This window comes from Lycium ferocissimum, chromosome 3 (assembly GCF_029784015.1).
Source record: "Lycium ferocissimum isolate CSIRO_LF1 chromosome 3, AGI_CSIRO_Lferr_CH_V1, whole genome shotgun sequence".
Lineage (NCBI taxonomy): Eukaryota > Viridiplantae > Streptophyta > Magnoliopsida > Solanales > Solanaceae > Lycium > Lycium ferocissimum.
The window spans coordinates 71,003,395-71,029,578 of record NC_081344.1 but is presented as its reverse complement, the minus strand read 5'-3'; the positions used below and the strand labels follow the sequence as shown (position 1 = coordinate 71,029,578).

Below are 26,184 nucleotides of genomic sequence, written 5' to 3'. Positions count from 1 at the left end.
CGCTCTACAAGTACTTCTAGGAATACCCTCAAATAACGGATTATAACAACGTTGAATATAAGTAACAAACCCCAAATCCGAAGGAAAGGAAAATGGTAGAGCATCAAAAGCAACCGTTTTAGCTGTTTCTACACGCTCTTTTTTCTTGTCATAGCAAAAAAAATTACCAGTTCGTGAGTCTATCGTCATTTGAATACCCCCCACATTTGAACCCGTTTGCTCTCCCAAACATCCTTATGTTTAGCTTTCATATGACCCGTTAGTGTACCCGTTCCACCATCCTTACTAGTTCGTTGCCTAAAAGCAAATTCTTGTTTACATAAATTACATTTAGCTGTTTGTCTTTCCTTATTTTTAGTCATAAATTTTCAAATTTTAGCGGTTGGCTTACGAGTTCTTGGCGGTTTGTCTTGTGTATGTGATTGTGCAGGACCTGTATCTCCTATTGGATTTTCGGGGGCTTGTGTTTCATCATCATCAATTTCATTAAAAGTGTCGGTATAATGTTGTTGCATTGCCTCATGATCTAAAAGTGAATTATTTCCACCAACATCAATACCTAAATTAGGTGTTTCGTTCACAAATGTTTCCTCATTAAACCCACCACTAACAATACCACTACTACCGGCACCACGTCTAAATCTCTTCGCCATTATTAAATAGAATTAATTTAAATCACACTCAAATAAATCACAAGAAAATAAATTGCAACAAATTAAATTGCTAGAATTAAATTGCATAAATTAAATAGCGGAAAATAAAGATAGTGTTGAAACGAAGGTACCAAATTACCGGACTAATTTCCAACAAAGTGAAGGCGACTAGAATTGCAAATCCACCAAAGCTTTGAATCCACTTCGGATTGTTGCAAAATCACCAATTTCACCAACAATTTTTTTAAAAATTAATAATTGAAACTAGAATAAAACTTTATAATATTTAATTGAGAGAAATTTAAAGTGGCTAATTGTTGCAAAGTAACTATAATTGAGAGAAAGAGAAGAGTGAATTGGTATGGATTAAAATGGAATGGAGAGGGGTTTATATAGGTGTGGGGGATGGGTTAAAGTGTTAAAAAAAAAGTTTGGGGGGTTGGGGGGCCAAAAGGGGAGTTTGGAGCCGTTGCCAACGGTCATTTTTGCAAATGGACCGTTGGCCAACGGTCCAGCCCACAATGGCAGCGGCTACTTAAAAAAAAAAATCGTTTTTGACCGGTTTAACAGGTCCGGTTCCAATTTGACCGGTTTAACCTGTTAGCCGATCCCTAAAATACAAACCCGGACCGGTAAAAAATAAACGGTTGACCGTAACCGATAAACCGATTCCACCAGTTCCGGTTTAACCGATCCGGTTACCGGTTTGAACCGGTAAAACCGGACCGGTTGCTAGGCTTACTTGAACCTACACTTTTTTCCTTTATTTTAAATTCAATTGGATTGCTCCTATTTCGCCGCCTCCACTACGAAAAGTGCTATTGGTTTCTTCTCCTCTACATCTATGCTTATTTTGAACTCCCCGAAGCATTGTTGATTACAACACCCTTCATCTATAGGATCCCAAGTACTCGAATCGATCAACAGTTCAATTTTATTTGAACTACTCAATATCAAATAATAAGCCGTCATTCAGAAAATTCATATCTTTTGGCATGACTTTTTATACTGCTTTGAGTTGCTTCTCCTTATGCCAATGGTCTAACGGATGTGTTGTTATTTCAAAATAAAAATCATAATTTAATCCACAACAATTTACACATTGGACCTTCAAATGCCTGTATTTATTAAATATCTGGAGCTCATTAGAATTTTCTCGTATTCTTAAACCACTGCCTTTTGTGCAATTTCGTCCATAGCACACTGAGGAGAAGAGTTCGAAATCATACAGCAGCTAACATACTACCAACTACATAGTAAATGTAAATTAATTGAAGAAAGTTGTGCTAAAAATGTGTACATACTTTAATTTACTCTACAGTAATGGTCCAATACAATATCAAGTACTCAATGCAGCAGATTCACTGCCAATATTGTCAATCATATCCTTGTTAGCTGGCCTGTAAAACTACATCTCAAATGACTTGGGGAAAAAATACTGGGGGATAAAAGGTTCCGAAAATTTGAGGGTGAGGATGCCTGGAAGATTACAGTAAGTTCCGACACGTTAATGCAACATTTGTGAAAAAACAAACGGTGTAAGGGGACATAAGGTCAACCCGCGATTCTTCTAAGTTCGTTGCAGCGCAAAAACGAGCTCGCAGACTGTAATATATCCTAAACAAGAATTTCCTTGATCCGTTTCTTCTGGTCCTCTGTTAATGAAGTGGGGAAAAGAACCTCAAATTTAACATGTAAATTGCCCTTCTTGTTACTGAAATGCAGCGGCATCCCTTCTCCTTTGAACTTTCTCACTTCCTTTGGCTTAGTGATACCCTGAGGTATACAAGCATTATCAAAATTATTAAGGTACATCTATATGAAATCGTAGCCGGTTAGAACTGCTTAGTAAAACTTACCTTTGTGCTAATATCAACCAAATGCTCATCGAGATGCTTAATGGTCTTGTCGAAACCAACCAGTGCTTGCACCTGCATGGAAGAAAAAGGAAGTGTCAAGATCAAGTAAAAGGTGAATCAAATATCATAATCAATTAAATAAGTGATGTTAGTGATAAGTGGCATTGCCAGATTTTGTTCCACTACGACACAATTAACTTAGTTTCTATCTTCAATGGAGATTGAAAGATTGCCAAGAAATTGAAGATAAGGCTACAACACATTAAAATTAGTCGAGCACTCATCATTCAAGCAATTTACTAATGCTCTTTTCCTCACAAGATCGATCACGATAAATGCTCCAATCTCTTCAGGAGCTAGAAAAGTCTCAATATAGTCTCAACATCAGCCCAATTCTCTGAAAATAAGGACCAACTCTATGAGGGTTGTTCCAACCCAAATATAATTTGGTCAATATACGGTTGTCTTAACCCATTGAAACTCAAAGAAACCATTCAGAAGCTAACATGGTATTTATATTGATGACAGTCAGGCATTCTGGTAAATGAATAGAAGTTACTACCAGAGTAATAGTAACAGTAGTGTGTAGGTCATTTCCTTCCCTCTTGAAGTGGTCATGAGGAGCTGTGCGAATGCGGAACTGTCCCAAGATATAATAAAGACAGAATATAAGTCACAAGCAAATCATACATAATAATGAAGTCCATTTTGTGTAGTATGGAATAAAAGTCAAACCTTCAGGTCTCCAGGTTCACCATCTATCTTAGGCTCACCATCTTCATAAAATACTACTTCCTGTCAAAAGAAATTTCTTACCATTTCAAAAGACTCATTAAAAGGAGGAAGACAATCAACGGTCAAGAGTAGTTTAGTGATGTTTTGTCTTCTTGTAGTATGACATGACAACAAAAAAAAACATTTACAAAAATTAGAGCTACCCTACACCCCTCAAGACTTCTGAAAATTAAGACACAATAACATCTAAAATTCTGAAACCTCTTTACAATGAAAGAACACTTACACCAACAAGCGTTTATGACAGCAAAACCGTGAACCCTAACAGCTGGAAAGGCCTTTGGTAGCTAAATAAGTCAGAGATTTACACTAAAAGAGTATATACAGGTCAATTAAGCAAAAACATAGCTGAAACAATGAAAATAGATTTTCTTAAACAAACAGATCAGAGTAGGTCCAAGAAGAAAACAATAAAAGGAACAAGTCCTTTTTACGTTTTGTGGCACACAGTTATGCACACAAGAAAGAAATGGATAAATGACCAACTTTTACTTGATGTTTACTAAATTTCTGCTATATTTATGAAGCCGTTGTAAAAAAAGGTCTATGATGTACTGCCATTTTAGGATGACCTTGAGCTGCACTTCAGATCAACATCAAATTCATTAGTCTATAGAAGTTGCATAAATGAAGTTCCAAATGTATCAACATCAGTACATTAAGACGACTGCAAGGAGCATCTCAAATAAAAATCTAGCATTGGCTAATATTTTCTAGTCAAACCTCTCTATAACAACCACCCCCTATAACAACATTTAGCTATAACAGCGATGTTTTCAGTGGAACTGGTCTTTCATGTCATGTTATAATATATGTTCTCTATAAACAGCATTTCGCTAATGCAGCCAGAATACATCTGAACAAAAGACGCTGTTATAGATAGGTTTGACTGTAGTTGCAGAACTACAAGGCTTAAGTGCTTAGAGAGTAACATAAAAGTCAAGATGGCCAGAAGAACACTGAAAGCAAATTGCTCTGTATACACTAATGAAGGTCCTGAAACTGTGCCAAATTGTGTCACACAAGCTTAAGTTAAAAAGTGCATCAGAATGAAACCTTTGGTAACAAATAAAGCATCACCAAACCAAATTAAATGTAAGTGAAGAACTTAGATAAAAGCTTACTTGTCCATCTTGCATTCCTTTCTCAATATCTACAGTAATGTGATAGCCCTCCCTTCCGAATTTCACATTGGGGCATTGGTCACAGACCTACAGAGCACAAGTACAGAGTTCAAGAAAATTCAGATGCTATATTTTCAAAAGAACATGAAATACCACACAAGACTGAGTCTAATTTTCTCCGAACAAGGTCAGTTGATTGAATAAAAGGACAATGCTGTATATCTGTTGCATCAAACATCAATAAACCACACCTGCTCTGTCATCTGCTGGAACATTCCTGGACCGATTTGGCGGTGATACACCTCATTGCGGCAGTTGCAACGCCTCTTACCAGGGGCTGGCTTTAAAATGTTTTTCTCTCTCCAAACCTGTTTTAATCATCAAAACATAGGAAGCAAAATGCTAAGGGCCAATATCACCAGAAAAGATAGCTGGCCAAAAAGACATATATAATTTGGTCGTTGAAAAGCTCCCTTAAGTTAGAATTTAGTAGATTAATCAACAGATGTAGCTAGCAGGGCCCATTTCGTGATGCCCCAAAAAATATGCTCTCTAACACCAGAATTCTAACAGTTTCTGCCAAATCACAATTCTAAATATATAAAGGTTGTCCCCAAAAGGGCTTGTATTTTCACACCTTCTGGGGACTAAGTAACAACTTGTATGCAAGACGTATCTCGATTAGATATGGTAGAAATAACTGGCTTTTTCAATTTCGAGTTGATTATTAATTGTTACTAGATAGTAGAAACAATTAGGAGGGATGAAAAAGTTCAGATTCTTTTTATAATAAGTTGTGTGGGTATGTGCCTAAGGCTTTTTTTTTTTTTTTTAAATTGGTAATGTTGTATTCCTCAGCATTAGGGATATGCTGGAGACCTCCAAAAACATGTGCCTGAGGCTTATAATGAATTCTTATAACAGGAAACCATAAATGGTATATTTTACTAATTCAAGTACGTTATAGATTAGTGATAACGGTCGCAGCAAAAAAATGCATGTATGCTAACTTGATGAGAAGGCTTCAGTATTAATATACAAAACAAATAATGGTATTACCTTTAAGGAACCCCCCATGTATAAATCTTCCAATGCTGCATCCAAATCAACAATCACATCATCTCCTTTGACAATTTTCTCTTCTTCTTCTTCCATTGAGCCCCCGCCGAAAAACCTTGCAAATTATTGCTTTGTTAGCAAGAAAGATTGCAATTCCATGTCAATGATAATGAGCAAACTCTAATTCAGTTTACTTTTAGTTCTCAAAATGAAATCATGAAAGGAAATTATCAGATTGTAAAGCAAAATTCCTAGCAAATATCAATGCACACTTAATATTTTTAGTAAAATCCATAAAGTGATAATGCTCCCTATCCCTTATAAGCTTGAACTAGCTCGGACTGTGAGAATTATTCCAAAGGAATGCTAATGTGAAATCCCAGCAAATTCTTCTCCCTTCACTATCTTAATACATTTCAGATCTGGTTTACTGTCTTTTACAGTTCGTGGTGACTTCTTTAAGCCACTCTATCGTTACGCAACTCATTTTAAGATCGAGAATTATACTGTTCAGCAAGTAAGCCTTGGCAGTGCCTAAACCACCACATCTACTACTACAAGCCATTTTACCTCAAACTCTTCCCAAATCAGATCTTATTACACCCCATAACATTCATCTGCTTGCTTATACCAGACTCCCTTTGCATTTCTTACTTGTTGGATATGCTAAATATATCTAGGGCTCCTTCTTCACCAAATCCACCCGCACCAAAAGAAGGGGGGGGGGGGGGGGTGGAAGAAGAGGATGTTCCACATTAACAACTCCAAGATTGCTATCCATATCTAGATAATATAGCTTGACCGTAAATTAATTCAGACTTCATTCTTTAATATCCATCAGAATAAAATTGTATTGGCTTTCGATACAGTTTTCACATGAACTTACAAGTGACTGGGGTAACTCATACAGAGGTTTTGTGGGATGGCTGAATGTTGGGGAATAAGCTCATATAGATGCCTTCAGTCTCAGGGTATGGAATAAGGTACCAGATATGGAAACCCCCAACCTTTCATTGTGTGGATGAATAAACTATAAAGTAAAACCGAAAATATACTATTTAAAAGAAGAAAAACTGAATACACGTTCCACATACATAAACTTAAGGTTACACTTATAATGAGTGAGTAATTCAATGGACAATATCCTTTTGAGATAGCTTTACCACAATCAGCTAAATGTTAGTCAATTAAAGCTGAAGAATGAGGTAAAAGTTTCACCTCATGTCTACATATATCTTGTAGCTTCATGCAAAATACTGAGAGATTATAGCTTATTGCTCATAAGTTGTAAAAGTAGACAAGTTGCTTAACCAATATCAATCAACTTCACCTCAAGCCCAAAATAGTTGGAGTCTATATGAATCCTCTATACCCAGAGTTAATGAGCACTAGGTATATTGCACTAAAATGCTCACATTCAATGATCAGAAGGTAGGAAAAAAGACATAAGCACCAAATGAAGTTGAGGAAGACCTGGAAACTTACTGGCTAAATATGTCTTGCATATTCATTCCTCCACCTCTGCCTCCGCCACTAGCAGCGTGTTGTTTAAGACCTTCTTCTCCATAACGGTCGTATATATTCCTCTTTTCACCATCCGACAACACTTCATAAGCTGAAAATACCCCCAAGGAGATGAGTACTACAGAAAATTTATCTTTCAAAACCACCCAAGACAACAAGTCGCTATACTATGTAAAACTAGCCAAGCCACATAAGTAACAACAAGAACTATGAATCAATCCCAAACTAGTTGAGGAAAGCTATATGAGCCCATCAATCCCTATATGAATCCTGGACATCCATTTCACTATCTACGGACCCATTTGATTTAAATGATTTTAAAATTTTCATCCAATAAAGCGTTCGATATCACAAAAAAATTGCAACAATAACAACTACACATCAATCCAAAACTAGGTGAGGTCGCTCTATGAGTCCATCAATCCCTATATCAATCATCTACATCCAATTCACTATATATGGACCCATCTGATTTAAATGATTCTAACAAAAACTTGCGCAACAACAACGGACCCATTTGATTTAAATGATTCTAACAAAAACTTGCGGAACAACAACAACTACACGTCCATCCCAAACTAGTTAAGTTCGGCTATATGAGCTCATTAATCCCTATATGAATCCTGTAAATCCACTTCGCGATACAAGGGACCTATTTAATTTACATGATTTTAAGAACATCAGAATAAAGGTTCAAAATCACAAAAACTTGCACCAACAACTATGCATCAACCCCGAACTAGTTGAGATTAACTATATGAGCCAATATCATTGAACTACTCGATAACAACAACAACAACATACCCAGTGTATTCCCACAAGTGGCATTGAACTAATCAATAATTTTTCTAAATAACAGCTTACTAAAAAGAGAAATACCATTACTAATTTCTGCAAATTTCTTATTGGCATCCTCATTTCCCTGGTTTTTATCAGGATGATACTTCAACGCAAGCTTCCTATAAGCACGTTTGATCTGTTCGTCCGAAGCACCTTTCGGAATTTGCAAAATGTCATAGTAACTCTTCCTGTGAAGCATTGAGCACACTCCATAAGAATGCTGAAAAGCACATTTCATACACCAAACAAAAACAAATGATACACAGAGAAATTAAAATGGGAAATTTTCAAAAATATACAGCCCAACATAAATAATTACGCCACGTAGCTTACAATATTATACCTGGGGAAAGCATTATACACAATATATCAACCTTGTATAAACTGTATAACAGTGTATAAAAAGGTGTTTATACACTAATACGAGCTAAATCGGGTAGCAAACTCAAAGTATGGGCTATAAATATTTTCAAAAATTGACATAGAGAGTAATTTTCCCATTTCGGAACACCGAGACATAAACAACAAATGCACAGAGAAATTAAAATGGGAAATTTTCAAAAATATACAGCCCAACATAAAATATTACGCCACGTAGCCCAATATACAATATTACACCTAGAGGGAAAGCATTATACATAATATATCAACCTTGTATAAACTGTATAATAGTGTATAAAAGGTGTTTATACACTAATATGAGCTGAATCGGGTAACAAACTCAAAGTATGGGCTACGTAGCGTAAATATTTTCAAAAATTGACATAGAGCATAATTTTCCCATTTCGGAACACCAAAACATAAACAACAAATACACAGAGAAAGTAAAATGGGAAATTTTCAAAAATATACAGACCAACATAAAATATTATGCCACGTAGCCCAATATACAATATTATACCTGGAGGGAAAGCATTATACATAATATATCAACCTTGACAGTGTATAAAAAGCTGTTTATACACTAATATGAGCTAAATCGGGTAACAAACTCAAAGTATGGGCTACGTAGCGTAAATATTTTCAAAAATTGACATAGAGAGTAATTTTTCCATTTCTGAACACCAAAACATAAACATCAAATACACAGAGAAATTAAAATGGGAAATTTTCAAAAATATACAGCCCAACATAAAATATCACGCCACTTTTCCCAACATACAATATTATACAAAATTACACCCAGGTGGAAAGCATTATAGATTAATGTATCAACCTTGTATAAAGCGTATAATAGTGTATAAAAGGTGTTTCTACACAAATATGAGCTAAATCGGGTAATAAACTCAAAGTATGGGCTCCGTGGAATAAATAATTTCAAAAATAGACATACATAATTTTCCAATTTCGGAACACCAAAACATAAACAACAAATACACAGAGAAATTAAAATGGGAAATTTTCAAAAATATACAATAAACATAAAATATTCGATCTTCCATTTGCAATATTGCACCTGGAGGAAAAAAACATAATACATCAAAAAAATAATAGTGTATAAAAAAAGGTGTTTATACACTAATATGAAAATCTAGGTTAACAAACTCAAAGTATGGGCTACGTAGCGTAAATATTTTCAAAACTTGACATAGAGCGTAATTTTCCAATTTCGGAAAACCAAAACATAAACAACAAATACACAGAGAAATTAAAATGGGAAATTTTCAAAAATATCCAGCCCAACATAAAATATTACGCCATTTAACCCAATATACAATATTATACAACATTACACCTAGGGGGAAAGCATCATACACAATATATCAACCTTGTATAAACATTATAACAGTGTATAAAAAAGTGTTTATACACAAATATGAGCTAAATCGGGTAACAAACTCTAAGTATGAGCTACGTGGCGTAAATATTTTCATTTCGGGACACCAAAACATAAACATAAACAAACAAATAGAACAGATAAATAAAAAAACAAAAAAAAATAAAAAAAAAACTTACGATGCAATGGCAATTATAAAGGAACACGATAAAATGCACAATAAAAAGAGCAATTTCGATCTTCCATTTGCCATATTCACAAAAAAAAAAAAAAAAAAAAAATGGGAATCGATTTGATTCCCTTTTGAAATTCTAGGGTTCGTATAACAGATCTATTGTTCTATTCAACGAACAATTCTAGAATGTTCTTTTGTATATAAGAATAATAATTTGGAATTTAGAATTTGGAATTTTTGGTTATGAGAGATTTAACGAGATTAACTGTCGTCTCTGTGAATTTTGCTGAACTGAAAATTGATGACTGACTTTAAGCTGCGTGGTTTTAATGCTAAGTAACCAATAAGAGACGATTACAACGTATTTGACCCAATAGGAAACAGCCACGTAGTCTCATGTCTAATTTTTTTGACCGAAAGGCTTTTTATTTTATTTCAAAATAAATGATGCTTTTAGAATTTTAAGAAGAAATTGATCTTATTCTTTCAAAGTGACCCTTGTTTATATAATAAAAAATTATTAAGCTTTTCTTTTTTTAGATATTTAATTAAGGATAAGTTAATAAAAATACTCTTACTTTTCTAGAAGTGAGCACTTTTTTAAGGGTTGTGTATAAATCTAAAAAGTCATTTATTATGGAATGAAGAGATTAACTAACATGGTAAAAATTACTAATTTCTCGTCCTAATTTATGTGGCATCTTTCGAATTTGAGATTTAATTTTTATTTTCTATAAACCTATTTTTTTCGTATATTAAATATTTGAATTGTTAATTATTGTGACCTATATTTTTTTTCATGTAGTTTTCAAATAGAATTAAATATCATCTTTTTTTTAGTTTTTAAATATTAAGTGTGAATTCACGATCAAAATAATTTACAAAACACGCCTTATTAAACGTGAACAACTTTTGTAAACTAGTTGGTGACAGTTTAGGTAATAAAAGTGAACAACTGATAGTTGAGGTGTGTTTTGTAAACTAATTAGTGATAGTTTAGGTATGAAAGTCTCACACCTGGTAGTTTAGGTATGAAACTCAACAAAAAGTGATACTTGAGGTGTGTTTTTTACCATTATCTCTTTCAAATATATAAATTTTCTTTCAAAATGCTTAAATATTCATGTCTGAATTCACGATCAAAATAAACAGCTTTACTTTCGAAATCTGAAATGCTAAGTAACCAATAAGAAACGATTCCTACATGTTTGAGTCAGTAGAAAACTGCCACGTAGTTTCTTGTCTAATTTTGGTCGGAGTATTGTTTTTAATTTTTGATTTAAGTACTTTTCACCAAACTATCCATTAATTTATTCGTCAAGAAGATTTGAGTGAAACTATATTTTATTTCTTCAATATTCAATTCTAGTAGAAGTTTTAATAGTATCTTATTTGGACATTGCTATTTAAGTTGTACTTAATTTTTAACAAAATTGTGCGGGATATTTGAAGTTTCATATGGCTGAACTTTAGTCATATGTGCATAACTCCAATCTCCAGGTAGGGGTGTACATGGATCGAGTTGGTTCGAATTTTTCAAATATCAAACCAAATCAATTGTGTCGGGTTTTTAAACCTATAAACCAAACTAAACCAACAAAAGCCGGGATTTTTAACCTCGGATTTTTTTATTTTCTCGGGTTTTTACGGAAAATTCTTCATTCAAAACATATATTTTTTACTTCAAGTATTTCTTTAGTCCTAGTAAGATACAACTATATAATTGAAGTGTTTCTTAAGAAAACAACGCAAAATGTGAGATGAGTGACGACATCGTAGTTAAATATTCAACAAAAAAAAAAAAGATATGAAATAACATAAAATAAATATTGCTAATTAATAAGCATAATGAAAATGGTCATAATAAAAAAATATTAAGTCATGGTAAAATAAGTAAGACTAATAAGTATTAATTATATGACAGAGTAAGAAATAAAATTAAGTTATGTATTTTCACTATCTACACCACTGCAAAGTAAAGAAATAAATATCCAACCTTATTGTCATTCAAAATTGAATATCTTTTGTTAGCGTTAGTATTGATTTATTTTGATTTGAGTTTTTTTGAGTTACTAACATTTATTGGCTATAAAATTTATTGGACCATTCAAAATTCTAAATCAAGCTTGCAATATTATGTTAAAAGTAAAAAACTATGAAAAACTTTAAGAAATATCTCTATAAATTATATTACAGATAAATATTTTTATGTATAAAATATTTTTAAAAGTTGTATACACGTAATGTCGGGTTGGTTTGGTTCTGTTTGATTTTTTTAGTTAAAATCAAACCAAACCACTTATAGTCGGGTTAATTTTTCAATACCAAACACTAATCAGATTTTTTCCTCGATTTAACTCGGGTTATTGATCTAGTGTAATTTGTCGGTTTCCTTTGTACACCCCTAACTCCATGCAAGAAATACTGAATTCACCACATATAGTTGAAGTTCATGGTAGAATGGTAATATATGCATTGTAAATATCCTATATAACTTAAATAGTTCTCCCAAATTAGGTAATGTGCACTTTAGTCTCATTTGTACTATGTTTGGGCTTGGTGAGGCAACCATTCAATAAGGTTCTGCGAATTGCTATTTGGGCTACTCCATAAATCCGTAAGGACGGATGCTTCCTGGTCTTATCGGAGTTGCATTTATGAATTCTAAGCCTAGCATAGTGAACATCCTTGTTTCGCATTATTAGTAGGTACGTTATTTTATGAAATGTGAACAAAACTCAAATTTTAAGTTTAAATTATGATTTGAAATTCCAAATTCTCCAAAAAATAGAATTTTAAATTCCAAGTTGTGATTTCAATTTCTTTTTATTTTGGTAAAACTTGATCTGTACGTTTATATTTAGCAAAAAGAGACTCATCATTTTAAATTTTACAAAAAAAACTCGTGCTCGATGAGAGATTGTTTGTATCATATGGGAGTATTATATTAGAGAATAGTTAGTTACTACTATTATTGATTTATTGAACCATTGAATCTTTGTCAAATTATATATGCTTGAAATTTTGTGATAACATATAATAGCAAACATTTATTTATAATTAAAAAAAAATGAAAATGTAAAGAAATGGATCTTGGGCTTAACTCAATCTCAAAAGCTAGTTCAAGATGGGAGGATTGTCAAAGATCATATAATGAGACCGCTTATCCCTTAAACCATCATGTGAGACTCTTCACACACCCCCCCCCCCCCCCGGCAATGCCCGTGGCTACATCTGTAGTGTGGGGCAATTTTGAATACGGAAAAGGGCCAAATATACCCCCTATGCTACTAGAAATGGTATGACTATACCAGTGACGAATCTAGGATTTTTAAAAGATGGGTGCACTATTAGAAAAGGAGGAAAAAATGCATTAAGTGGGATTGATCCTTAGACCTCTAGGTAATTTAATTTCAACCAAGTGCAGCACTAAGACTTTTGTATCATAGGTTCCAAAAGGTAATACTAGATATATTTTTAGAATTATACATATAATATATCGAGTTTCACGTGACTTTTTTACACCTAATTAAATTCCCCCTGAAATATACCCCTCGTTATTCGTTCGGTCCAATATACTCCTCCCGTTATATTTTCGATCTAAATATACCCTCCCTTATACTTGGCATTGATTTTTCCTTAACTATTAGAAATGGTTTAAATATAACGCTCGTTATACTTTCGGTTCGAATATATCCCCTTCTTATACTTTTAGTTCAAATATATCCTCTTCTTATATTTTAGTACTGATTTACCCTTATTTTAAACGGAATGACACGTGTTAGCTCAGAATAAAAAGACCCGCCTCAATTTTTTACCCAGTACCTGACTCAATTTCATTGCCCACTCATCCTTCTCAATTCGCTTGATGAACACCAAGAGCTTCTTGGCTAGCATCACTGAGTTCCTTTTCATGTTTCCATCTTTTGCCCAATCCAAAAAGCAAATTGTCCCATCTGTGTACAGGCAGAATTGTTTTTTAGAGAAAAATCACTTGGGGGTCTTCTTCTTCACCCCTAATTGAGAAAAATGCAGTCCATTTTTCAGGGATAGACACGGGTGGGTACAAAAATAGAGGATCAAATATGGTGGTTAGTAGGCGCGTCTTTTTATTTCTGAGCTGCCACGTGTCATTCCGTTAAAAATAAGGGTAAATCAATATCAAAATATAACGAGGGAGGGGGTATATTTGACCGACAGTATAACGGGAGGGGTATATTTGAATCAAAAGTATAACGAAGTGTATATTTTAATCATTTCTAATAGTAAAGGGATACTTAGCCGTTTTCCTTTTTTAACATAGGGATATAAGAACTCTGATACCATGTAAAGAAATATATTTTGGGCCTAATTTAACAGCAAAAGTTAACTCATGAGGGGGAGGATTCTCCATAGCATGAGATCACTCATCCATTAAACCACCGATGTAGGGCTCTTGACAAAAAAAAATGTGATTTATCAATGCGACACCTTAGCATACTCCGACACCTTAATTGTTTATAAATTATGGTTTATTCATTTGATAAGATTGTATAAGAGTTGGAGAAGTTTTAATGTTTATTTACAAACTACGAAATTTCCATGTTTATGAGAATAATACAACTTAAGAAATTCAAATTGCATATTCAAACTAAATTTCAACTTCAAATCAATTTGATTTTAAATTATGATTTGAAATCAAGTCCAAATAGGTCCTTATATGTACAACTAAATGTAAGAAAATTCAATTGTATTATTTCCATTAATGACTTTGATTATTAGTATTTTTATTACTTTGATTACTTTTATGATAATTCATCACATGTTCTCAGTGTATCTCTACTTCTCTTCTCTACTATATTAGAAACGGGAGTTGGTGTACGAATAAGGACGAACAGGGGCAAAGCTGTAATATTAAAGGTTACCTAGGGGTAAACTTGTAACTACGCCTATGCTATACATATTGTTCTCTATTCTAGAATTCAATCAGTTGTCTTACGATTTTTCACTTCAATGGCAGGGCTTTCAAATTTACCAAGCAATTAAAAAACACGTGAGAAGTTGTGATGAAAGTAGCAACCCTTTTTGATGAATGAGAATGCTATTTATTCAATCGTTGAAAATTACAGTTTTTTTACACTTCCGAGCTGGTGGATCAATCTGGTGATTAAATTTCACATTTAGCTATCGATATTGGAGGTAATATTTGTTCTAATCGTAAATTTCTGGGGGGGTTTCCTTAGAGTTTCTGGGTTTATTTGCTTTTTTCCCTGAGATATTGATTGTCTTATTTATTAAGTCAAAATTGCCTTTTGACTTTTATGTGTTTTGGTTTGGAAATTTGGAAAAATTACATTTTTTTTTTGTTTGCTTTGTAGTTTGTTAGCACTGCTTTCCTTATTGGATAGACAGTGTTTAAGAAAAAATGAAAAAGCAAGTAGAAGAAAGTCCATGGTTCTTTGATTAATTTTAATGGATAAGTTATCTTTTGTATAGGAGTCGTAGTTAGTATTGACAATCCACATTTATATTATTACTATATATTAGGCGCAGGTTACTCTTCTCGACATCTTTGATTGGCAGAGTAGAGGGTAGATATGTTGTTTTTAGAATACAATACCCTTTTGATATTGATTTATGCTGATAGAGAAAGATCTCATAAGTTATATCGTACTTAGCAAGTTTTACTATGCTACTTCCAGTTTTCCTCCGCATCTGCACTTGGGATGCGTCATCGTGCACTATCCATTTGATATAGTTCATTTTCTATGTTGCAGCAGCACCATCAACTCTTTTGTCAAGGAAAAGAAGGTGGTCCAGATGTCACTGATTGAGCAGTATATGCAAACATCAACCTACAAGACAAGGCGACCTAATAACAAACAGAATTGAGTATTAGTATGTATATGTCCGACATGTACGGGTGATGTATTCTACTACAAGAAGCAAAGGAAAAACAAGAAAGTGCAAGCCAAAGGAAATGGAGATGGAGGAGAAAATACGAAGAAGAAGTTATTTTAGATGGATGTGTAAAGCCTCATTAGTTCTTTTCGATTTCTCATTGTATCTTGCTCTTAGCGTAATATAGATGCTTATGAGGTCTCGGGTTCAATTTCTAGCAGAGATAAAAACACTAGGTAATTTCTTCCCATCTATTCTAGCCTTAGGACAGAGTTACCAGGTACTTGATGGTAGTAGGAGGTGGCAGGTATCCCGTGGAATTAGTCGAGGTACGCGCACGGACACCACAGTCATCAAAAAAATATACATGTTGTAAATTTCTAAGAATTTGATGTGATGAAGAGCCTAATTAGGCTACCTATTGTGTTAGAATTGTTTTGGCATGCATATGAAACTATAGTTCTACTATTAAAAGGCAACTCGCACTAGAAATCACTTACATTTCATAAATTTCTAAATAAAATTATTGACTACTAATATAGCTATGTAGGAAAACTGTGAAGATGAATATGTATTTATCAGGTATGAATTTGTAATGCTAAGCCTGTAATCACACAAGTTAATGCAACATAATTTATTTGTTCAATTTTGAACTTACTGGAAATCAATAGTTTCTCCAGCCTTCATTGAATTTTTGCAACCACTTATTTGTAGAAATTATAATTTCAACTTTTTCCTTGGGTTAATAGTTTTATTAACTTAAGAAATTCCCGACTTTTGCGCTTTATTTTCACATGGTTTTTGTAGGGCGTGCTTTACTATCTACATAAGATGTTTCGGCCTTCAGGTAAAAAAAAATAAAATATTATTACTGTTTTGTTTAAAAGTTTGGTATTTCCGCTGTGGAAGGGTACTTCATGAGGTTTTCTCAGAACGATATCATATTCAATTTTACTCTATTTCATGTTGTCACGTGTCAGTATGAGCTTACTGTTTTTATCTTCTTGGTGGTCTTCATAAAAAATGTGAATTTCCATGGGTAAAGCAAGAATTTTCAGTCGATGGCTAATTGCTAGCTGTTTTTCCTTGATTACAACCTCTTTTAGCACCTGCTCTGAGTCTATGGTAAGAAATATCCATTATGGATGGTTAAACTTACAGACATCGGCAATCTTTTAACTTATTTGTAGTGCAATTTTAAAATTTTTGGTGAACATTCCATTTTTCAATGATAAACTTCCTTTCCAGATTTTGCATTACTCAATATGTCAATCCGTTCAGTGGTCTGAGCCATTTAGCTAGCTAACGTGATACTTTTCCTTATGAAAGTCAAGAATGGTGATTTAGTTCTGCTGTACTTGAGATTTATGGAGAATAAGAGTTAATATTTCATATGTTGAAATATTTTCGGTACGTTTGATAGGATATTGTGCTGAAGGATCTTTGTTCTTAATATACGAATACGTTGAAAATGTGTAAATTTTCTAAGATTCGTTGCTCAATTTACTGCATGCTCTGCACCTAAAATGAAGAGACTTGCGAAGGCTGGTCCGGGTTGGTTGGTCCGGGAAGTCAAGGGAAGGCAGATCGTGTACAATGTCAATCCTATATTTGATGTCGATTCATCCACACTTCTATTCTCAATAAAGGAAGGCTAATTGTTTGCTGGTTGGGAGCTGTATGAGCAGTAATGTGCACGTATGATTCCGTGAGAAAGTGACAAAAAACATGGAGAAGAATCTCCAAATTAAAATCAGTTGTAATCTTTTTTTAGTAATTTAGTTCTATACCCAGATCTGTTGACTTAAGCAAACACGCAGCGGTCAAGGATGTTTCCCATCCTTATACAGGAACTAATATAATTAGCTATCAATGGATTAAATGTATCTATTGCATCTGTTTCTATTGCCATCCGTATCTACTGCTTCATATCTACTGCCTTATCTCTGAGATATCATGCTTCAACTTATTTTGTCACTAAGCTCAAATATGTGAGTTGTAGTGTTGGGCCCGTGCTATGTATCTAGTATTCATCTAAGTGGCACTTTAGCATCCACGTACTGAATTTATGATGACCGACTGGAGATGGTACTATGCAAATCCTTAATTATAATTCGCCAAACAGCATCATTACTCTCCAGATAAAAAAGAAAAGAGATTCTTTCTTTTGGTGAGTCTTTGAAGTTTGAAGTACTTGACTGCTATCTCTTCCTGTCCAACTGTGGAAGAGAATCTTCCATTGAAATATAGGTGCAAGAACTAGAGTTATGCAAGAAATATCGACTTAGATGGACATACTAATAACAGGTTGCGGTGATTTATATAATTTTGGACAATTAAAACATAATTTAATGATTTTATTGTTACAAAACTTTAGTTATAAATAGTTAGTTTGGTGACTTTTATTATTACAAATAATAATTTTGTAACTTTAATGTTTACACAGAGTACATTTATATAGGGACCATAGGTTAAATTAACCCTAACTTTTTGACGCATATTACGCTTGCACATTAGTTAGTAAAGTGAGCATGACAGCAACATCATGAATAGTAGTATTTGGGTTTCGAAATTAAAGCAGAGGCTTCAAATGGAATACTTGCTATTTTTGCTTTTCATAAGAAACATGATGATTAGCTGGAGAAAGAAATTATTGATAGTTCAGTGGCATGAATTAGTATTTTCCATTATATAATAATTTTGTAATTTTATTTTATATAGCAAGTAGCAATAGTACACACAAAAGGAAATAAAAGTTGTGTATTTTATAGTATCTAGCAAGTAGCGAATACAAACAAAAAATAGGAATACAGGACCACATTACAAGAGCAAACCAAAAGTGGATTCTATAAAATTCAAGATGTGGTCATATAAGTTAGTTGTAAACATTAATCGCTCTGAGAAAGACATCAAGCAGTAGTACAATTGTGGTAACTTATTGAATATCGAATATTCCTATTCATTTATTAATTCAAAAATTCATATAAAGCGATTCAAGAAAGATTAAAGTGTTAAACATATGATTGAACTTGTGATTTAGGAAATTTTTTGAACCCACTCGATTGTTATACTAGAGTATTTTCTCATTTCAAGGAGATCCAACAGACTGTTATAAACAAAAGTATTTTTTATTCTATTGATAGTACAATATAATTTTCGGTAAAAGATTCTATTGAACCTCATTAATTAACTCCACCACTACTTGGGGACGGGTGAAATATTTTTTATCTTAACTAAAAACATCTATGTTTGAACATTAAAAACAGAAACTAATGAGTAGAATGAGAGCTTTCCCTTAGCGGGAGGTCAATGAAATCACAATTCTAGATTAGTCGTGTTAGTGAATTTCGGATATCGTATAGTTAAAAAGAAGAAATCTCTTAGAAAGGATTTAGAGAGAGGATGTGATCCAATTAACTTAATTATGATGTAAGGTAATTTTTTAACCTTATTTAATACTACACTAGATTATTTACTTATTTTAAGGCTATTCAACAGTTCATATATAATAAAAATATTTGTTTATTCCCTATTTATATGCAGTACTTCCATTTGTTTCAATTTTTTTGTCTTAATTATTTTTCTAATTTGTTTGTCTTAATTATTTTTCTTTTAGTTTGTTAAAAAAAGAATATCACTTTCTATATTTAATGTAGTAACTCTTTTCACCCAACATCCTACATGCATATTTAAGACTGCAAGATTCAAATGGCATTTTGATACGTTAGACACATCTTTAGTTTAAGATCACAAGATTCAAAAATCTTTTTATTTGTTTAGCCTTTGTGTCAAGTCAATTAAGACACACAAATTAAAATGGAGGGAGTACAATTTTCGACGATGGGCCTTTAATTGAACCCTTTTAGCTCGCTTAATTAACTCCGTCACTAACTACTGGATAAATAAAATTCATTCACTTTTAACCAGTGCTAAGGTCTATGGTTCGGACGTTATTCAGATGTAGAAAGAACATTTTCCTCTTAACGGGTCTTATACTAGAGGCGCATTCAAAATTTAAACTTTATGGATTTAACCTTTAAGATTTTTAACATTGCACTCGTTATATTTTAGAAGTTATAGGCTCATATCTATTTATTGCATTATTAGTAAATTAGTAAGTTTTTACATTGTACTGAAAGTACTGGATTCGGATCAGCCCAATAATAATAATTAAGTTGCACCCTATCTTATATAATGTGATTCTACACTAATTTGATCAGTAAATGTCGGATATTAAAAAGGAGAGAGAGTTATGTGTGATGAAATTAATGATTTGTTCTTTTGAATGAATGACATAACGTTTTAGGAATGGTTGTCCTAGGAACATACAACGTGGGAGATGGAGCCCCGTAAATGGAGCACTCGACGTTGGTCGAGCCACGACTAGTCTTAGGGCAAAGATACGTGGCATCATCAATCACCATATATACAAAATGCTAGCCATAAAAATACGAAGTTTACCTTTTTCATATCATGACTATACGAGTGACATGCATGCAAAATCTTTTAAGTCAACCTTTGCCACGTTTCGTTCACGACAAAGTTATATTATGTCATGTAACTACCTATAAAAGATACCAATAAGTAAAAGGCTAAAATAAGTCAAAAATATATATCCACTAACACTGCAAAATTATTTTTTATTTTTTGTACTATGAAATTATTAAAGTATTGTATTATGCTATTAAAGCAATTAATCTCATCATAAAATTCTGAATGATAACATAGTGATTGGTTCCCCGCATAATTATTTTATGGGAGATATAATATGAAATAAAAAGATGCATATTAGCAATGTAATGATTAAATTATTTAAAGATAAAAAATTATCCTTTTAAGATAAGCAATTCAAGTATAACAACTCTGTCGTTATTAATCACTATATGAAAATTTCTTCATTATTAATTACTGCATAAACATGTCCTAAGTATATCTACCTGCAAGGGTGGGTTAGTTAGTTGGCTGAAAGATGGCGCTTTCATAATGAAGGTCTCGGGTAAGTTCAAACTCCCTACGAAAGAGAGATTTGCTTAGTCGAGCTCATCGCACATGGCTTGCCTAGTGCGAGTTATCTCAAATTTGTGTGGTTTGGTGCTATTGTACACGAAGAGTGGGTTTTCCCGCGTCTTCCCAAAGAATAGCGGTTGCGGGTTCCCTTGTCATAAAATAAAAAATAAAAAAAAATCCAGCATATCTAGTAATTAAGTGAAACAAACCACTCCAAAACCTAATCTGCCTAATTTTTAAGTTAGTAGTCTCATTTTATATGGACGAGTAGTCCAAGAGAAAGAGTTCACATGAAGGGTTGGTAGACAATACATATTATAATTAAATACTAATGTGTTACTACTCTTCTAATATCTTAAACCTTAAAATGGTGTTATATACTTTTGACGTCGCTAACAAAAAATTAATAAAAATAACCTATAGTCGGCTTATCTAACGTTCAACACGTACAAGTATATCCAAGATAAATGGAGGTTGCATTAACATACGTCCAAATTAGCAACACCATAAAAATGGCAAGAGGTTGAGGTAGGTGGTGGGGTTTGGTATATCTATTTATTGGCATTCATTTTGGGGTTCATTTGCACTTTCTCCACTTGTCATTTGGAAATATCCCAAAACTGTAGTTCATATTTCATATACACTCTAGAAAATAGAAAATGGGAAGAACACCTTGTTGTGAGAAGGTTGGTCTCAAGAGAGGCAGATGGACTGCAGAAGAAGATGAAATTCTCACTAACTATATTCAAGCCAATGGTGAAGGCTCTTGGAGGTCATTACCCAAAAATGCTGGTAACATATATATTATAGAATACATATTGTCAATGTATAACTATCTCATCTAAATGTTTTAAAAAGTGTTAGCGAGCTAAGTGAGAGAATACATTTTTATTTATTTAATTATATCTTCAATAATGCATTCCCCGCTCTTGCTGGATTCTTTTATTGATTTTGCAAACAAAGTCTCAGCATTGCTAGGTAAACAGAAAAAGAAGCTACATATATATAAGGTGTAGGAGAACTCTCAATAGTGTGAGAAAGGAAAACCCTGTAGGTTTAGACTAATGCAGGCAATATCATACTATGCTAAGAGTATTTTTAAGGTAGCTTAATTGGTTTCACATCTTTGTGTCGAGCTAAGCCCGTGAAAATTATTTTTGATAATTCATGAGGTGTGCGCACGACTCTCGCATTCAGGACTTCTGCATGCCTGTTGTGATATCATGATAAAATGAATGATTATCTCGTCTAAAAGTAAAGACCGTTAGAAACTGAAATAACACTTTTATTTATTAAATTATATCTTCGCCCGTTCGTTAACAAGTGAAAATAAATAGTTAATTTTTTTTAATTTGTTTTTGGGTTCTTTGAAGGGTTACTAAGATGTGGAAAGAGTTGCAGACTGAGATGGATTAATTACTTGAAGACTGATTTAAAGAGAGGCAACATAACTTCTCAAGAAGAGGCTATAATCATCAAGTTGCGCGCAACTTTGGGTAACAGGTTTGTCTGTTCATTAATTAATATCGTAAAATTCTTACACTAAAAATTACAATTTATTTGAGAAAATAAAGTATAGTACTTGTATTTTTTCTCTTTTTTTGTTTGTTTTCATCTCATGATGGTAGTTTTTCTTCCTTCCATTATTATGTTTAGACAAGAATGTATATTATGGGTCAATTTGTTCTCTTCCATTTGGAGCTAGCTGATGAATAATTTTTGTCCCTTAATAACACGCTTAATTTATTACTCCACTACAATTTTAACCGTATATGTGGCGGTTTAATTTTTAGAATAAAGGTAGCAGTGACTATGAATGAGAAAAAGACTTGGCACGGACTTAGGGTAGGTACATAACTGCATATACATATATGGCGGTGCTGAATAATAATAATACCGAAAAAGAAAGCTCTATAGTAGAAAAAAGGACAAACATGTTTAGTTAGTTGAGATTGAGCACCACTGAATATCATCATGAATTCAACTCTCTCAGTGTGTTTGGTATGGAGAAAAATAATACTCAAAAGAAGTTCTAAATATTTTTCATATTTAATTGGTTAAAATTGTTGAAAAATATTTTTTAAAAATAAAAAAAATGACTTTGTTGGTGGAAATAGGAAAAACAAGTCTCATAAGTGACATTTTCCGGTAAGTAAAAAATCACTTATTTTCCAGGACAATAGATTTTTCTTCATACCAAAACGGATCGTCTACATATACTAATTATGTAAATAACTTTTACATTATCGGTATAATTTATAGTTCCACTTATTATGAGCAGTTCGTTGTGATTATGTTTTTAAATGATCTAAGAGCACAAAAGATCTTTTAAACTGTGAGTATGTAGAAGTCAGACACATTCTTTGATATTTTTTGAATTTAAGTTATACTATATATTAATAGTGTAAATAACTTTTTGCACTAGTAAAGTGTAGTTTAACTTATAATAGTAATTATCATATTTACCAAATTACTCTTAATATTTATCATAAAAATTTAACTATAATTAGTTATCAAATTTTACCATATTACTCTTAATACTTATCATAAAAATTTAACTATAGTTACCTCTAAATAACAATTTAACTGTATAAACATCTTTTACTTTATCAATACCCGAAGTTTATACTTTTTGGTTATATTGTAGTAAAATTGTTTAATTTTCTTTGCAGGTGGTCACTAATAGCAGAACATCTACCAGGTAGAACAGACAATGAGATAAAAAACTATTGGAATTCTCGTTTGAGCAGAAAAGTAGAAAGCTTAAGGATTCCAAGTGACGAAAAGCTACCACGAGCAGTTGTAGAATTAGCCAAAAAAGGAAAATATCAACAAATTATCAAACAAATGCGCAAAAGAAAAACAACAAACGTCAGCAATTCAAATTCCACAAGTGAAACTACAGTTCCTATTATGTTCTCAACGCCAAATATAGAGAAAGAAACCATAAATACTATAGCAAGTGCCGATAATAATGCCTTGGAGCTAGATCATAATGATAATCAGATGATGTGGCATGACGATATTGTGCTAATGGACGACAAGGATGCAAAGCTGGACCAAGATTTCATTTCTAGTTGTTTATGGAACGACGAAGGAGAAAATCTTGAAATAGTCAAGAATAATAATAACAATAACAATAACAATAATAACGAAATATTAAATGTGGATAGTTATGGTACGCTAGATTGTTGGGATTGGGAATATTTGGCTGAATGGAATAATGAAATGTGGGCAAATACTGGAGAAGCAGAGCAAGAGAATAACAATATATCAAATTTTTGTTCCATGGATGAAGCACCAATGGTAGAAAATATTGATCTCATGCAGAGTGATTTGGTAGCTTGGCTTTTGTCTTAATTCAAGAACTATATATTATAAGGAATTACACAATTTTGTTGTAATGTGGAGTATATGTTTTAGGAATTAGACTAGGCATGCAGAGTGGGTCAAAGTGCAGTTATTTTTAGGACTAGAATCGTGTATACATGGATAAAAATTAGTAAAAAAATGTTGTGTACCTTTTTTCCAGTAATGGTTGTGTGCGGCATGATTTTGAAAAATAATAATTTGTGCGTGTATTTTTTTTTTTTAATAATGATTGTGTCCGAGTTAGTTTACACACCGAGACTATTTTACTGAATACCTATTACTTTACCAACATAAATAACAGGTGACTTTATGGCTTATGCAACGTCCAACAAGACTTAGGCAGATATAGAAAGCAATATATAGTGTTTTTTGGCTCTCTAATTTTAACGTTAGAATTTATGGGTCTCCTCCTACTTTATGATCCCTTATTGCAAATAACGTGTGAGTGTGTACGTGCTGTAAAGATCCCAAACATTCCACACTCCGCAAAATTTAATTCATGAATCTGGTCCTTGCTAGGCAATAGCGTTGTTTACGCAAAGCTAATTATATAAGAAATTTAAGCTTAGTTGTTAAATTAAAATAACAAGAGAATATTACATGTCATTTTACTATGGTTGTAAATTACATATATCATTCATTAATTAATTTAGCGTGAATATTACAAATATTTAAAGGTCCCCCCCCCCCCCAACCCACAAAGACCACCTTGAACAGAACACATAATATAAATATTGTGTGTTTGAGTTTGAAACACCTCCTCCCTGCCCCCCTCCCCCCCCCCCCCCCCCCCCCGCCCACAAAGAAACCCTATCACAATTCGTTCGTTTTATTATATTTAAAATAATATTATTTATACTTAATTTATTTGAATATATAACAGTGTATGAGCTAAAATCACAAGAGTTCAAATGAGCCTATAACTTATGCACTATACCCACTTTTGACCGCGAAGGTTGCTTTTCGGATAACCATATATATAAGATACTAGTCCCAGCAAGCCCGTGCTAAGCCTGGGTCTAACTCAAGGTAAAAACGTACTCTCCCATTTCAATTTTTGGGTACGGAGTTTAAGAATAAAGAAATTATTTAAAACTTGTGAAATAAAACAAGACATCGATATTTGTGTGGCTAAAAACTATTTCAGTAAGGGTAAAATGAAAAGTTCAAAGTTAAATTGTACTAAAAGTAGAATGATATCATTACTTTTGAGACTAACTAATTAAAAAAAGTCGGGTCACGTAAATTGGGACGGAGGGAATAATACTTTTGATCAAAAAGGAATAATTTGTCACGTTATTAAGTTTTTGCCAAATTAAATCTCTTATTTCTCCCGATTAAGATCAATAGACAAATTCCAAATTCGTTTTTCAATCTTGTATTTCTCTTTTGTGAATCCTAAAATGATGCAGCATAAGCCATATTAAAGACACCTGCTTGATACTTATATCAACACAACAAAAAAAGCAAATTTAGTTTCAGCTCCATTTCAAGTTTCAACTCACATGGCTTGTTTTTTATAGGCAGAAAAATTCACTTCTCTTAATTTTCATTTAGAGGTAAGATTAAAGTGGACATCTAGCAAGTATAGAAACTGACAAATGGAGAGCAAGGAATATAGGTGTATACCTTGTCGCAACAGTCAAATGGACCACCCATTTCTCGTCTTTTATCATTTTTAATAACACGTATTTTAAGAGGAAACATTTAATCTATAGATGATGGATCCATGCCAAATCACTTTATTTGATAGCAATTGTCCTCATTATAATTTATATAATCATACAACACGTCACAAGTACAAAATTTAAGTTGGAGCAAAAATTCCAAATCCCTACGACTTATCAAATTACACATGCTTAGCTTGGAATTAGATACTAATTCACAAGTATAATCCAGACAGGAGTGTCCAGAGGAGTACCCATTCATAAACACTAAAACATCGAGCTCTTTTCATATGAGAATGGATCAGCTTTTCAATAGCACAAATTTAAGCAAAGTCAGGTGTCATCTGCACGAGAATAAAGGATCACCCTGCAGCATTTTTTTATTCTTATCTATAATAGAAGGAAACAAAGTAGTTAGTGACTGTAGAATATAAAAGTTAGACAGAGGAAAG

The 26,184-nt window shown here is 32.9% G+C and overlaps 2 protein-coding genes and 1 long non-coding RNA gene across 3 annotated transcripts; 2 read left to right on the top strand and 1 right to left on the bottom strand.

Moving 5' to 3' along the window:
* Positions 1-1,934: 1,934 nt before the first annotated feature.
* LOC132050649 (dnaJ protein ERDJ3B-like) lies at positions 1,935-10,094 on the bottom strand. The gene is made up of 10 exons (XM_059442003.1): positions 9,811-10,094; positions 7,894-8,042; positions 6,976-7,105; positions 5,491-5,605; positions 4,683-4,799; positions 4,432-4,518; positions 3,248-3,307; positions 3,075-3,152; positions 2,513-2,584; positions 1,935-2,429 (listed from the first exon to the last, which is right to left on the bottom strand). The coding sequence occupies exons 1-10, from the start codon at positions 9,882-9,884 to the stop codon at positions 2,271-2,273; spliced, it is 1,041 nt and encodes a 346-aa protein (XP_059297986.1). The 5' UTR covers positions 9,885-10,094; the 3' UTR covers positions 1,935-2,270.
* Positions 10,095-14,803: 4,709 nt separating this feature from the next.
* On the top strand, positions 14,804-16,549 carry LOC132050648 (uncharacterized). Its single transcript, XR_009413489.1, has 3 exons — positions 14,804-14,984; positions 15,563-15,814; positions 16,494-16,549. It is a non-coding gene; the product is annotated as an uncharacterized LOC132050648 (long non-coding RNA).
* A 4,701-nt stretch (positions 16,550-21,250) lies between these two features.
* Positions 21,251-24,269, top strand: LOC132050647 (transcription repressor MYB6-like). Its single transcript, XM_059442002.1, has 3 exons — positions 21,251-21,485; positions 22,067-22,196; positions 23,366-24,269. Exons 1-3 carry the CDS (start codon positions 21,353-21,355, stop codon positions 24,051-24,053), a joined length of 951 nt encoding a protein of 316 aa, XP_059297985.1. The 5' UTR covers positions 21,251-21,352; the 3' UTR covers positions 24,054-24,269.
* Positions 24,270-26,184: the final 1,915 nt, after the last annotated feature.